At 44.3% G+C, this 15,719-nt stretch overlaps 1 protein-coding gene and 1 long non-coding RNA gene across 2 annotated transcripts in view; one reads left to right on the top strand and one right to left on the bottom strand.

Moving 5' to 3' along the window:
- Positions 1–674: 674 nt before the first annotated feature.
- LOC120399537 lies at positions 675–2,937 on the bottom strand. The gene is made up of 3 exons (XR_005595217.1): positions 2,850–2,937; positions 1,223–1,369; positions 675–989 (listed from the first exon to the last, which is right to left on the bottom strand). It is a non-coding gene; the product is annotated as an uncharacterized LOC120399537 (long non-coding RNA).
- Positions 2,938–7,197: 4,260 nt separating this feature from the next.
- Positions 7,198–15,719, top strand: part of GRHL2 (grainyhead like transcription factor 2) — a 103,871-nt gene continuing 95,349 nt past the window's right edge. The window contains exon 1 of the mRNA XM_039527877.1: positions 7,198–7,345. Within this exon, the coding sequence (XP_039383811.1) occupies positions 7,326–7,345 (20 nt within the window). The 5' untranslated portion in view covers positions 7,198–7,325. The remainder of the gene's footprint in view (positions 7,346–15,719) is intronic.

Consider the following 15,719-nt stretch of genomic DNA (forward strand, 5'->3'; position numbering starts at 1 on the left):
TTTCAGTATACAGGGTGGTGATTTGTCCTCAGAATGACAGCAGTGCTGGGTTTGCATCCCCCTACAGAGTGTTAGTATGCCAAGTTAGTTTGTGGTAAAATAGAAACACACTAATTCCGTGCACCTTCAAGGCTATTGCTGATGTGTGGGAGCAAGAGAAAGAAGTGGCAAAGAAATTGAAATGTAAATCTTACTGCTTTACACCTCACAACCATATGCATTAGATAAACAAACAGCCATCTCCACCTACTTTGTTTTTCTAGCCAAACAAAGACAGGCAAATCCTTAGAATGTCTGTATATCTTGGAGCCACATGAAACTAACTTCTTCAGTAAAATGTACTTTCAATTCACTTGGTGAAAAGAAAATGCTTCCATGGAGGTGGAAAAGAGAAAAACAAACAAAGAAAAAGTAGAATGAAGCAGAAAGAAAAAATACAGGCATTGTAAATAAACATGTTTATCCGGCGATGTTTGCTTTCCATGCTGGAATAAAGGAAGCAAAATCTCCAATACAACCCTCATTTGTTTACAAAGTGTCTCAAGGCATTATACAGTATAAAGAGTTTGCAGAGCTCAAACTGCCTGAAAGGCTTGAGAAAACACAGATACCTCATCTATCTCTTAAACACTGGAACCAAGGAAACAGATGTAATGTCATTACACAGTATATTCCATAGCTTCGAAGCAGGTAACAAAGGCTCTGGTACCCACTATTTACAGACTTTGTTACAGAACAGTTAATAAGCTTGTGCCAGTTCATGCAGTATAGGAACATAGGGGTTCAGCTAGATAAGCATCTGGTCTTGCAAAAGGATAAATAAGGCACAAAGCTACTCCATGCTGCCTGTCCTGGTATCAGCCTGCTTTCAACACAACGGGCCTGATTCTTGGATCCGGACATGCTGTGATCATTGCAGGACATAGGAGCTGGAGGAAGGCGGCAAAGTGGCTGTTAGGGAACCATTTGGGAATCTAATAGTTTCTTCACTGCAAGCCAAGGGATAACTAAAATTACTTCCAATATAAGAAATAAAATCTCCTTGTGTGTGCTCTGTGTGCGTATCATATAAACACACACTATCACCTAGATTGTGAGCCAGCTGGGACAGGCAACCGAGTCTGTCACTGCAGGGGATCCTGAGCTGGGGGCTTTCTGAATCAGTGGGACTGAGTGTTCTTAAAGCTAATGAGCATTAAAAAACAAAACAACAGACAATAACCTGGAACTGATAAGCAGCCCTGAGGAAGACTGAAGGTTATCTCAGCAGGTGCTGATGGTCCAGTGTACTCAGTCTGGCTTGTTGAGCAGATTTATTTCACTTTTAACCCAGGAAAAATTGTTTATATGCTCTCTTCCTAGAAACTCCCTGTTTGAATAAATAGAAATAGACAATGGCATCTGATAATATTATGCACATGTCAAAGTGATATAAAAACAAAACTTACATAGAAACTCAGATGTGGGCTATTGACCTTGCTATAGTCTCCCTGAAGTAAAATAACAGTTACCTACTTCACACAGCTGTTGTGAGGACTTACCGAGTAACATTATAAAGTCCTCTGAAGATTATAAATGCAGTCGGTCTTATCTTAACATTCCTTGAAAGTTGCTATTTTATTTATAAAAATGCCATTTCCTAATATTTTTTTCTGTATTAACACTGAAGTGCTCTCTGCCATCTACTTGATTAAAATATTATTGATACTTGTCAAGCACCGTTTTCTAAAATTTTCATAGTATTGGTTTACATTGATAGTTGGGGCTAATTCCAGTGCAATTAAAGCTTTATTTGCTGATTTCAACTATACTGAATGAAAAGCCTTTTTTCCTAAGCCTCTTTGGACTGAGTTTACTGTGGTTCCTGAAGTGTGGAAAAGGTAAACAGGCTTTGTTTAGAATCCATCCTTCCTGTTAATCTACTGAATGGAAAGACTGCAGAGTGCTGGGAAGTATTCGGAATAAAACAATTTGAGCAGGTATATCTATTACTTTTAGGACAATAAAGTAGAGCAAAAAGAGATCCTGAGAAAACATACTGAACAGTTTTTGAATAATTTATCATTTCAAATGGTTATTCTATATCTGTATTTTCTAAAACTCAAAGAAGCTTTACAATTCTTGCAAAATGGTTGAAAATTCAGTCAGAGGTCCAATCCTGTACTGAGCGGTGTCAAAGCTCTGTGAAAGTCCAGGGATCCACCTGCACAGAGCTCACTGCAGAATTGAGACATTAGAGTGCACTGTGACCTGGATTATGTTGAGTATAGAACCAGGAAAAAACACTGCTTTCATTTGTACAACTGAAGGAATTCTTTGGCATAATTTGGAAATTTTGGAAAAGGAGACTGAAATTAAACTAATAATGGCAAATTTAAAAAAAAACTATGAATTTTTCCTGCCATTAACAAAAAATTGAGGTCCAAATTTTAGTGTTGCCTCCTTCTGAGGTTCAACAAAGTCTTGTCACACACTAGACCAAATAATAGCATTTTATGTCTCCCCAAGAGAGCAAAAACTAAGATCTCAGATGAAGTTACTCCATGAACTTGAAGATTCTCCCCATGATGATTTAGAAAGATTCCCACAGAATTATATGGAAGCTGGATCAAGCCCTAAAACTGATGTCTTGATAGCATTTTCTCATTCACCTCCCACTCTTGCCCATTTATTCTTCAGATTGCACTCCCAACTGCCATATTTACTATAAATTCCTGGAAATTAGAGACTAAATTCTTGGGAATTGACTTCCAACATTAAAAAAAACCCAAAAAACCAAGAAGTAAATGATGTGTTGGGGAGGAAAGGGGGAAAAGAAAGTGCTATGTGTCTTGTTAAAAGAAAATCACCTGAGCTTGCTGGAACTCTCAGAGGGCAAACTGTGGGCCAGATCTTCAGCTTGTATAAACTGGCAGAGCTCCACTGAAGTCAGTTGGGGATCAGGTCCTACATATAGTTAGAATAAAATAAAGAAATTGAACGAAACAATCAAATAAGGTTTCAGCAGGGAGAAGTTTGCTACAGAAGATGACTACAAAGGAGAGCCTATGGAAGGACTTAACATTAAGTGCTACATGTCACAAATTTAGTAGGCAGGCAACTTATTGTGAGTGCCCACAGTCTGGATCAACAACTGACAATGACAAAGCAGTACACAAGTGAAAATTAAGCTTTCAAACTAAGAGAAGGGGTTGTCAAACATCTGCTGTCTCACTGAACTTCTTTATAGCATTGTTTTTATATAAATATAAACTTTTAACACCCTTTATCTCACAGATTTCTTTTAGTAGTTTAAAAAAAAACAATTTTAGGTACTTACCCCAATTAAGCCTTAGTTAAACCTTATTTGCATTTCCTATTTTCTCTGCCCAGTACTGGCAAGTCCAAACAATGCTAATTAGCTGTAACAGAGAAAATAATGCAAACATGAGGTAAGTTCTTAGTTGAATTCTATGCTGGTTCTTTATAGGAGTAATGCCATAGTAAAACTAGTGGCTGCTATGCAAACAAGCAAGCCAAAGCAAAGTATGAAAAACAGTGGTTGACTGGAACAGTAAATAAAACTGTTTTAATTGTTCTTGTAAGCTCCAAAGACAAGCCATAGATTTAAAAACACATTGCGTTTTAGCTCACTCACTGTTTATACTACAAGAGAGGAAGATTGCTCTGGTCAGAAGATACTGTTAGCTGATTTTGCAACTGACTCAATGGCACACAAAAAAATACGGAGATTTTGTAGATCACGACGAATGAGCAGCAGGTTGGACCAGACAGGACTTGTTTGACTTGCTTAACTAGAGCTTGACTCCAACACGTTAAGATGTATTTCAGTCTGCTAGATGTAGCAGAAAAACTCCACCCAAACAAAGAAATCCCCACCAAATATAGTCAGATGATTTCCGGGATCTATTTTCCTTCTCCCACACCTCCAGGCTGGGGAATAAGGATATCACTAGACATCTCCAGTATCCACAAAACAGAAAGGAACACTACTCTATAATTTTCTACTCTTGTCCATAGTTTTGACCTTGGACCACTTTCTTTGAGGTTGAAAGCTTATTCAGTCTCTAGGTTAGCTCATTCTAAGGCAGAGGTGGCCAACCTGTGGCTCCGGAGCCGCATGCGGCTCTTCATAAGTTACCGTAATATGCAGCTCCTTGCATAGGCACTGACTCCGGGGCTGGAGCTATAGATGCTAACTTTCCAATGAGCCGGGGAATGCTCAGTGCTCAACCCCCTGCTCTGACCCAGGCCCTGCACCCACTCCACCCCTTCCCCTGAGCCTGTCATGCCCTCACTCTGTCCCCCCCTCCCCACCAGAGCCTGCTGTGCACCGCATAACAGCTGATCGTGGCGGGCGGCAGGCACTGATTGGTGAGGCTGCCAGTGGGCAGGAGGCGCTGCAGGTTGGAGTGGGGAGAGCTGATGTGGGGCTGCTGACATATTAGTGTGGCTCTTTGGCCATGTACATTGGTAAATTCTGGCTCCTTCTCAGGCTCAGGTTGGCCGCCCCTATTCTAAGGAAATCTCCTGAGATCAGACTGCCAAAAACAGTTTTGTGTTGTGATCTGTGTACTAGGACAACAAACTTCAGTTCAGATTACAAACTGGGTTTGATCCAGAATTGTGGATGTGATGAGAATGTTTTTCTTATAAAGTCACCCAACCTTCCATGTCAACACTCCTACCTCATTACAGGTGGGATTTTCAAAAACACTCATCTGATTTTACTAATACTTACTCTGATTTTATAGACTTCATTAGGAAAATGAAAAATCACATCTTAAATGTTATCGTACTGTTAAAAATAAAGGAAAAGAAAGGATTAGACCCGATATGAGAACCATCTATTTGCCTTACTCGTACAAATAGTCCTTTTTGGCCCAATAGTTTTTTTCAGGATAACTAAAACATAAGGATTTGGGATGAAATCCGTACCCTATTGAACTTAATGGGAGTGTTCCCACTGACTTCAGTAGAGCCAGCATTTCACCATTTATTTTTCCAAAAAAAGCTACTGAAGGATTGTACCCTTAGGCCCTCAAGTGGTTTTAAGGTGGCACCATAATTCCTTATTGGAAATGAGCAAATAATTTGTAGTGAGTAATTTATTGAATGAATTGGCTTTTTTCTGTTCAAATTTTGACTTTCTCAGATTTGTTACACACAACTACTCATAGAATCATTTTTATGAATAATTCTTGGTCTATAGATTGTTTGAGCAGTTTATTGCCAGCATTTGTTATTCAAAATTCAAGCTGTTACGTAGTTTTGACTGGACATGTAGGTTGCAAAGTATTGTTTTTGTCCACCAATAATAATGCCCTGTCTATATTCAAAGCTCTACTGCTGTAGCTAAAATAATTTTAAAATCAATTTAGCTAAACCAATGCAAACTTTTAGCAGACATTCTTAAATCAATTTAAATCTGGTTTATATTGATTTGAGCTTAATTGGCTAGTAACTTTGAATATAGACTCAGGTTTGTGCAAATATTTATGCACCTGATTCTGTTCTCATGCTGATTTTTACATGATTGAAATCCCTTTTAATTGAAGAGAACTAAGCCTTATTTAAACTGGGGTGAGAGGAGAATCAAGCCCCACAAGTTCAACATTTTCTGTATTTGAACATTATAATATTTACTACAAAATTTACTGTTTCAGTGAATGTTTCTACCAGTGAACGCCTTTATGAACTAAAAAGGCATGTGAGCAGAGCTGAAACTGAAATACCAAGCTTTTAGGTGCCTTATGAATAGCTGTTCATCGAGGGAACTACCTTTTACTTGATTAATTAATTAATCCTGCTGTGAAATAGGACAACTAAGTAAATATTATCCTATGTGAAAAAGTATATCATATAATAGCTTTATACACTATTTAGGATATAAAATATTATTTATAAAGCACAGCAAGCTTTTGTCTCTAAGCTTTTCTAGATCTTATTTTTCCTAGGACTTCTGTGCTTTCAGACGATATCTTGCCAGATGTGCCACACCATTTGCTACCACTAGCTTAAATTCTGATGGTTGGTGTCATTTTCCGGCACCATGTATCTGTCTTCACTGTGAAATGTTTTCTTCACTGACAAATCCACCAGTTTAAAATTCAGTTCATTACAGCCTCATGAAGTATCTGTTTTAAGCTTGAAGAATTGAGTGTCTGTCTAATTCCTATTTCTGTGGAGTTACAGGGCAAATGTTGATGCTTCTCTGGAGAACTTCAAATGAGCAACAAAATGAAACACAGAAATGGCCCATAGATGTTGGTGTGATACTGACAGGGCTCAGGAATTGCAATAATGGTTGGGTAGGGGGTGCAGGTTACTACTTGACAGGTTTTGGTTGGGAAAAATCCTAATGCATATACATTAATTTTCCCTACCATGTACTTAATGCCAAAACCAAAGCTGGGTGATGCTGTTTAACTGAGCAGAAATCTCACAAGTGCTCTTTTATAGTCCTGATCAGGATTGTAAATCTTGTATGGGTAAAACTGGTACAATGCAATTATGTAATGGATACATTTATCTCTAAGGTAGCTGTAGACTAGTTACATATTTCTGCCAACCACCCCTCTTTACGAGACAATAAATGTTCTTGTTTGTTGTTCTCAGCCATACCCCATTGGCCATCCAGGACTCTTTATATCCCTGAATTCAATAGCGTTGGCCTTTTCCCCTACTCGGCTGGCATTTCAGCCGTCGCCGGGTGGGGGTGGGGCCGATTGGAAAAAGTTAATGTGCGTGGAGAGCAGAGCGCTCTGATGGGGCCTCGCTCGGGCCTGCGGGCTCCTGGACCATCAGGTCTCCCCCCAGCTCAGCTCAGCTGCCTGCAGCCAGCCCTGGGCAGACCTTTTCTCAGCTCTCCCCAGCTAGCTCCGTGCTGCCTGGAGTTAAGCAGGGGCCTTACCTGAGCGCGCCTCTTCCAATGGCAGCTCACCTGAGAGCCACCTGCACCCAATCAGCTCGCAGCTCGTCCCTCTGCCTTGTATCCTTGAGTGAAAGAATCCAGCGCCTCTCGAGAAAGTTACCTGTGGGCGCCTAGGTCTGCTGCTTTCCGCTCTGTGCCTGCCACTGCCCCAGCACCGCGGGAGAGAGCCCAGCACCCAGCCTCTGCCCACATGTGAGGGGGGAGGGGGCTCTACCTGTCCTACCTCTGGGGCTGGCGGAGGGGGGAGAGGGAGGAAAGCAGAATTACCAGTAGCTCTGGTTCTGCCGTCCCGGGCGCTCACACACACCTTCACCTGCACAGACTTGAAAGTCCAGTTTCACCAGAGAGACTGAGGCAGCAGGAAAAGGGGAGAGAGTTCATTGGATCAAACATGTCACAAGAGACGGACAAGTAAGTGATCACAGACATCCTGCTGCTCCTGCCGCTTTGGGCTGATCAGACCAACTGGTTTGTTGTGTTTTCTTGGTGGTGGCTCTGGACCTGCTGGGATTACGATTCTGCCTCGATAAAAGGCACTAGACTGAGGAGGCTGAATAAATCCCAGGGCTGCTGAGCACAAAGCTGCAGCTTAGCGTTTCTCCTCTCGCTCTTTTTTATTCGTCTTCCCTTTTCGCTGAGCTTTCTTCCGTGTGTGGGACTCTTTCTTTTCGCCCTGGAGCAGTGCAGCTCCTTCCACTGGCCTCAGGCCCGGGCCGAAAAGTGGCTCTTGGCTTTTGTGTGAATGTAACAAAGAGCTTTTATATTGGATCACAAACGGCCATCTTCTTCCCCCTGCTCCTTGCACTCACTGGTGCGTGTGGCCGAGAGCAGGAGGGGGGAGCTCTGAAAACTCTCCTGGGGAGTGGTTGGGGAGAGACCCCACTCCAGCTCCTGGCTCGGGACGTTGTGAGGCAGGGGGGTGTTTGAAAAGTGGCTTTTGTGGGATTTTGTTTCTTCCCAACGGGAGTCAGGGAGCCCAGGCACAGACTTGTCTGACCGTTGTTCTCTGGGCTGCTTGTCACTTTTAATTACTACCTGCATAGATCTCTTTTTCAGTCTCTAGAAGCTGAAATTGTTTTTAACCAGGACGCCTTTGCAGCGCCTAGGCCTCTCGCACCCGTCTGCGTGCGACCCCAGGGGTTACAGAGTAACTTTTACAGCCAATTGCCCCAAGAAGCGCCACAATTATTATTATTTTTAACCAGTGCGGCATTAAAACAAACCTGTCCCCGTGTATTTAACGCAAGGACACTTAGACCCCCCGGTGACAGGCACTTCAGCATGCCCCGGTTCTTGTGAAACGTGAGACCCAATCCCGAAGGACGAACTTGGAAAAAGTTTCCTCGAACTAACTTGTTGCGCGTGAGTTTCGAAGGGCACGAGACGGCAGCGTGTGTGCTGGGGGGCTGGTGTGTGCGCGGGTGGCGAGTACCTGCCTGGGCTGCAGCCTCCGCTCGCCCGAGCCCTGCCTCCCCCCAGTGTGCGGGGCAGGGGGTGGATCTCTCGGGGAGTTGCTTTTCCCCTCGGGATTATCTGACTCCTTTCAGCGGCGAGAAAGCCCGCCGGCTCCTTGCAGCTTTGTCTGGTGACTTCGGATCAGGCAGCAGCCGGCGGCCCCGCAGAGCCCGCCGACGCAGGGAAAAGGGCCAGGCGACTGCAGGAGGCTGGGGGAGCAGGAGCCGATTCTGCTCGGGCCAGAATGTACCTTCTCCTTCCGGGCATGTGCGTCGCGCTGGGAAAGTCACGTCTCGCTGAAGTGGCGGCCCTGCCCCTGCTCCTGCCCCTGCCCAGCCAGCGCGGCTGGGTCAGGCTCGGGGGCGGGTTTGGATCCGAATGGAGGGACGTTTGGGGGTGGGGAGGGACATCAGGGCCGGGGACCCAAAGGAGGGAGGGCGCAGGAATGGAGGGACCTCGGCCACGAGGACGAGAGCAGCTGGAAAGAGGCACCAGGGGAAGGGGTGAGGGAAGGCTGGGGTAGGACTAGCGATAAGGGGGGGTGGCACCCACGTTGTGCGGATGACGGGAGAGACTGAGCCAGGAGGAGGGTGTGGCTGGAGCGATGCCAGGCCAGTGGGAGGTGTGTGTGTGGGGGGGGTGTCAGATATCGGGCCCCTGGTGGCGGGGGTGGAACTTAACAGTGTGAGGACACCACGGGCAAGGCTTGTCAGTGTCGACAGAGGGAGGGACGTTGAACTGGAAAAACCCCACAGGACTCGGCGACAGGCTGCCTGACTGTGGGGTGGAAGAGGAGACTAGCAGGGCTGGTGACTTAGGCAGAGCGGAGGAAGAAGGGACGGTTTAGAGGGGAGAGGTGACAAATTTAGTCTTGGCCACTTCGATCATCACCTGGCAGGAGGATCCTGGAACGGTAAATGGTGAGGAGCCATTAAAGAAGGGGAGGGATTGTAGTGGAGATCGAGATTTGGGAGTCACCAGAGCACAGATGGGAACTGAAGCCAAGGGAGCAGATGAGGTCAGTAGTGTAAGCTAAGGGATAAGTATATAGAGAGGCAAGGACAGAGCCCTGAGCGATGCTGGTGCTGAGGGAGGAGCAGCTGAAAGAGAAACGATAGAGTTGGGTGGGGGACCAGATGACTACAGTGTTCCAAAAGCTCAGGAACAAGAGGGAGTGAATGACTCTATTAAAAACAATGGGTATGTTAAGGAAGATGAGAAAAGGCTGTTATGCTTGACAAAGAGAATGATCTTAGTGATAGTGATTTCACTGGAGTAGAGGGGCAGAGCCAAGTTTCAGTGGATCCAGGAGAAAATTGGAGTCGGAAAGTCAGGTGAGGTGAGGGACAAGTCTGCCAGCTCCAGAAGCCAAAGGAAAGGAAGATACTGGAGTAGGTGCAGACTGTGTGCACTTGTCATTACTGTTGCGGGAGAAGTTGCAGAGGCCAGGTATCTCTCAGACATCAACATCTGCCCTCTGCAAATGTGCCTGTGAAAGATCCTGGGGGAAGGGAAGGGAAGATTTGAAGAGGAAATAAAATGTGGAAAAACATCACTGGTCTTTGTAGACATAGGTGTGTGAAGCAAGAAGGAAAAGTAAAGTTGTTTATCAAGGATAATGGCAGGGTTGAATAAAGAATTTGTGTGTGTGAAGGAAGTCTGTTAATTTTGTTTTAATATGTTCAGTATATAATTGTAGCTAATTAAAACCTAACCTGCAGCGTTATCTCCATGTGGCATCTCCCTTTACTTTATACATCTATATCTTTATCTATATCTATCTATCTGTATCTCTCTATATATCTCCCAGGGGCAAAACAAGATAGAGGTGTTCATTATTATGATGTCAATTAATTCCTGTCAGTTTAATTGGACATTTTTTGGTTATGTAATATTCATATGTTGGGATAAGATACCTATGAAAAGATGCACTATTCCTTCATCTGTGTAGCAGGGGTAAGGAAGTTAAATCCTAGTGAGGAAAATAGAAAGGTGCATAAACTCTGGCAAATGAAATGTAAAAATATAATTTGGAAGGCCAAAAAAGAATTTGAAGAACAGCCAGCCAAAGACTCAAAAAGTAATAGTAACATTTTTTTTAGTACATCAGAAGCAGGAAGCCTGCTAAACAACCAATGGGGCCACTGGACGATGGAGATGCTAAAGGAGCACTTAAGGATGATAAGGCCATTGTGGAGAAACTAAATGAATTATTTGCATCAGTCTTCATGGTTGAGGATGTGAGGGAGATTCCCAAACCTGAGCCATTCTTTTTAGGTGACAAATCTGAGGCCTGGTCTACACTGGGGAGGGTGGTGCGGGGGAGAGGGATCGATCTAAGTTATGCAATGTACTTAGATCTATTTACCGCGGTGTCTTCACTGCGGTAGGTTGACTGCTGATGCTCCCCTGTTGACTCCGCCTACACTTCTCGCTCCGGTGGAGTACCAGAGTTGATGGGAGAGGGCTCAGCAGTTGATTTATTGTGTCTTCACTAGACACGATAAATCGACCCCCGCTGGATCGATTGCTCCAGAGGTAAGTGTAGACATGCCCTGAGGAACTGTCCCAGATTGAGGTATCGTTAGAGAAGGTTTTGGAACAAGTTGATAAACTAAACAGTAATAAGTCACCAGGACCAGATGGTATTCACCCAAGAGTTCTGAAGGAACTCAAATGTAAAATTGCAGGACTACTAACTGTAGTCTGTAACCTATCATTTAAATCAGCTTCTGTACCAAATGACTGGAGGATAGCTAATGTGATGCCAATTTCTGAAAAGGGCTTCAAACTGGTTGAAACTATAGTCAAGAACAAAATTCTCCAACACATAGATGAACATAATTTGTTAGGGAATAATCAATATGGTTTTTGTAAAGGGAAATCATGTCTCACCAATCTAGTAGAATTCTCTGAGGGGGTCAACAAGCACATGGACAAGGGAGAACTAGTGGATATAGTGTATTTAGATTTTCAAAAAGCCTTTGACAAGGACCCTCACCAAAGGCTATTAAGCAAAGTAAGCAGTCATGGGATAAGAGGAAAGATTCTCTCATGGTGACTGGTTAAAAGATAGGAAACAAAGGGTAGCAATAAATGGTTAGTTTTCAGAATGCCGAGAGGGTGTCCCACATGGGTCTGTACAGGGCCCAGTCCTATTCAACATATTCATAAATGATCTGGAAAAGGGGGGTAAACAGTGAGGTGGCAGAATTTGCAGATGATACAAAACTCCTCGAGATAGTTAAGTCCCAGGCAGACTGTGAATAGCTACAAAAGGATTTCTCAAAACTGGGTGAGTAGGCAACAAAATGACAGATGAAATTCAATGTTGATAAATGCAAAGTAATATACACTGGAAAACATAATCCCAACAATACGTATAAAATGATGGGGTCCAAATTAGCTGTTACCACTCAAGAAAGAGATCTTGGAGTCATTGTGGATAGTTCTCAGAAAACATCCACTCAATGTGCAGCAGCAGTCAAAAAAGCAAACAATGTTGGCTATTATTAAGAAAGGGATAGATAATAAGATAGAAAATATCATATTGCCTCTATATAAATTGATGGTACGTACGCCCACATTCTGAATACTGCGTGCAGATGTGGTTGCCCCATCTCAAAAAAGATATATTGGAATTGGAAAAGGTTTAGAAAAGGGGAATACAAATTATTAGGGGTATGGAGCGTCTGCCATATGAGGAGAGATTAATAAAACTGGGACTTTTCAGCTTGGAAAAAAGACGACTAAGGGGGGATATGATAGAGGTCTATAAAATCATGACTGGTGTGGAGAAAGTAAATAAGGAAGTGTTAGTTACTCCTGCTCATAACACAAGAACTAGGGGTCACCAAATTAAATTAATAGGCAGCAGGTTTAAAACAAAAGGAAGTATTTTTTCACACAACACAGTCAACCTGTTGAACTCCTTGTCAGAGGATGTTGTGACAGCCAAGACTATAACAAGGTTCAAAAAAGAACTAGATAAGTTCATGGAGGATAGGTCTATGAATGGCTATTAGCCAGGATGGGCAGGGATGGTGTCCCTAGCCTCTGTTTGCCTGAAGCTGGGAATGGGCGACAGGGGATGGATCACTTGATGATTACCTGTTCTGTTCTTTCCTTCTTGGGCACCTGGCATTGACCACTGTTGGAAGACAGGATACTGGGCTAGATGGACATTTGGTCTGACTCAGTATGGCCATTCTTATGTTCTTATGTGTAGGATTTTCATGGCCCATGCAGAGGGTCTACAGAATCGCTGCAGCACAGCTCCATGGGCACCCCATGCACCTCAGTGTTCAATTGAGTTTAGTGGGAGAAGCAGATCCAGTGGTTTCACAACTATTCTATGTGGCTCCAGTGGCTATTCTCTCTTAAGGGAAGGTTTATATCAGCAGTCAGGTGACAACAGTAAATAATCAGTCATTTGATTCTAACACTGAACATGAAACTTTTTTACAAGAAGAAAAAAACCAAGTATTATTCCTGAAGATATTTTCTCTCTCTCTCTGGTTCATTGTACCCTTCTGCCTAGATCCTGTCCTTCCTGGCTTCCTTCTACAGCAGACATGGGCAAACTGCAGCCGGCGGGCCACATCCGGCCTGCAGGACCGTTCTTCCTAGCCCCTGAGCTCCCGGCCGATTATCCTAGTCCCCGGCCCCTCCCCATGTGTCCTCCCTCCCCCGCAGCTGGGCCACACTCTGGCCCACTGCTCCCTCTGGGCAGTGTGGGGAGCGCAGCGGGCTCTGGCCAGGTGTTGTGGTTGCGAACTCCTGCTGCTGGTAAGGGGATGGGAGCGGGGGGGTTGGGTAAGGGAGCGGACAGTCCTGGGGGGCAGTCAGGGAGAAGGAGGAGGTTGGATGGGGCGGAGGTTCTAGGGGGGTGATCAGGGGATGAGGAACAGGGAGGGTTGAGAGTGAGAGTCCCGGGGGGCCTGTCAGGGGGCAGGAATTTGGATAGCGGTTGGGAGGGCAGTCAGGGGACAGGGAGTAGGGGGGTGGGATCCCGTTGGGCAGTTAGGGGCGGGGTCCTGGGAGGGGGTGGTAAGGGACCGAGGAGCAGAGGGTGGTTGGATAGGGGGTGGGAGTCCCGGGGGGGCTGTCAGGGGGTAGGGGTATGGATAGGGGTCGGGACAGTCAGGGGACAGGGAGCAGGGGAGTTGGATGGTTTGGGGGTTCTGAGGGGGGCGGGAAGTGGGAGGGGATGGATACGGGGCAGAGGCCAGGCTGTTTGGGGAGGCACAGCCTTCCCTACCCAGCCCTCCATATAGTTGCGCAACCCCAATGTGGTCCGTGGGCCAAAAAGTTTGCCCACCCCTGTTCTACGGATTTAAAGAAACAGTACACATATTTGTACCAGCCAGAAGGGCCAACAGCAGTGGTTGCTGTGTGGCCTGGGTGGGGGATTTTTGTTCCCCCAGCTGCCATGGAGCACCCCTTTGCACAGTGTCTTTATTTGCACTGTGCACAGATTCCAGGATTTTCCTCTACAGTAATAAATTAAAACCTTTTAGTATTAATATTTTCTCGCTGCAGAATATATAACTTAATATATAATTCCTAGATCTTCAGACCAGTGATATTAAGTGCACTAGTGATACTGAATAATGCTGGCCTCAGTTTTCATGAGATGTAACTGTTTCATAGGGGCAGGTTCATTGTTGCCCTACTACTCCATAGCTAGTGCAGGAGGGCTGTAGGCCAAATATAAGGCAGGCATGATGAATACAATTAGTGCAGTGTCCCCTTTCACCAGGCACACAGCCCCTACTAGAAAGGGCCTGGGGCAGTTGGAGGCAGAGCTGGGTCCCTAGCTATTGCCCTCTGCCCAAAGCCCATAAGGATTGTGGCACTAGACTGGGATCTGATACCGCCCCAGCAGCCCTTGAACTGGGGAGACAAGCTGCCTCCCGTCTGTCTTTGAGCCAGCCCTAGTGCTGTGGCAGACTGATGGTGTATAGTTTAGTATTTCATAGTTTGGATGTCTGAAGCCTTCCTTGCACTCTTTACAGCTTAGCAGAAAGACCTTCTCATGTTCCTTCCTGAGTGACTGTATCTAAAGGTATTTTGTTTTATTTGTTCCCTTTGTCAGAGTTAAGTTAGGAAGTTTAACAGTATGATTATCTGAGCCTTTATTTCTGATCTGCTGAATCTCTCGCCTGGCAAGTTGTAATCCTTTCCATATAAGGCCCAAGTCTTAAATTGGTCTTGAGCTGTTACAGTAAAGCCTTAGATTTACGAACACCTTGGGAATGGAAGTTTTGTTCGCAACTCTGAAATTTTCGTAACTCTGAACAAAACATTATGGTTTTTCTTTCAGAAGTTTACTGTTGAACATTGGCTTAATACTCCTTTGAAACTTCACTATTCAGAAGAAAAATGCTGCTTTTAACCATATGAATTTAAATGAAACAAGTGCGGAAACAGTTCCCTTACCTTGTCAATTTTTTTTAACTTTCCCTTTATTTTTTAGTAGTTTACTTTTAACACAATGCTGTACTGTATTTGCTTTTGTTTTGGTCTCTGCTGCTGCCTCATTGCGTAGTTCTGATTCCAAATGAGGTGTGTGATTGACCAGTCAGTTTATAACTCTGGTGTTTGTAACTCTGAGGTTCTACTGTATAAGATTACCCATTACTCAGCTATTAAATATTTATTTAGGCCATATGTTCAAAGGTATCCACTAGTTTTGAATGCCTCAAATGCCCCTGCGTAAGGCATCGTTGGGCCTGATTTTCAAGTGGTGAGCATCCAGCAACTCCAAGAGAAGCCAATGGGAAGTGCAAGTGTTCAGTACCTGCATTTTTCAAAATGTTGCTCTTATCTATTTCAATGTCCCTTGAAAAGTGTCTGACTTTGTGTCAGGGAAGCAAGCAGATGAGTAGTTGCTATTCTGAGGAATGTACAGGATTTTCAAACATAGATTTGCTTGCTAAGAATAAAGTTAGCTAATAAACACATTATGATTAAGGTTGCGTGCCTGTCATGGATGTCATGGAAGTCACGGATTTCTGCCCTCTCTGCACTGGGGAAGGGTTGTAGAGGCAGGCCAGCGGGGATGTGCTCTTACCCTGGCCACATTAAAAAGCCATCACCATTGCTATAGATGGGGCATCCAAATGTGAAATCACATGAAACCGGTTGACACTAGATATCTTTTGAAAAATATCAATTCAGTGCACTATTGGAGAGTCCTTTGCTTGTATTTTCTTGCACTCATGGAGAAGATGGTCTGGGCTGTCTTATATTGCTCAAAATAAAACTTCCAAACATTTACCAAGATTCTGGGATTCACCACTGTATGAATCTGTTAGCTTAGTAATGC

The sequence above is a fragment of the Mauremys reevesii genome, linkage group 2 (genome assembly GCF_016161935.1).
Source record: "Mauremys reevesii isolate NIE-2019 linkage group 2, ASM1616193v1, whole genome shotgun sequence".
Classification (NCBI taxonomy): Eukaryota; Metazoa; Chordata; order Testudines; family Geoemydidae; genus Mauremys; species Mauremys reevesii.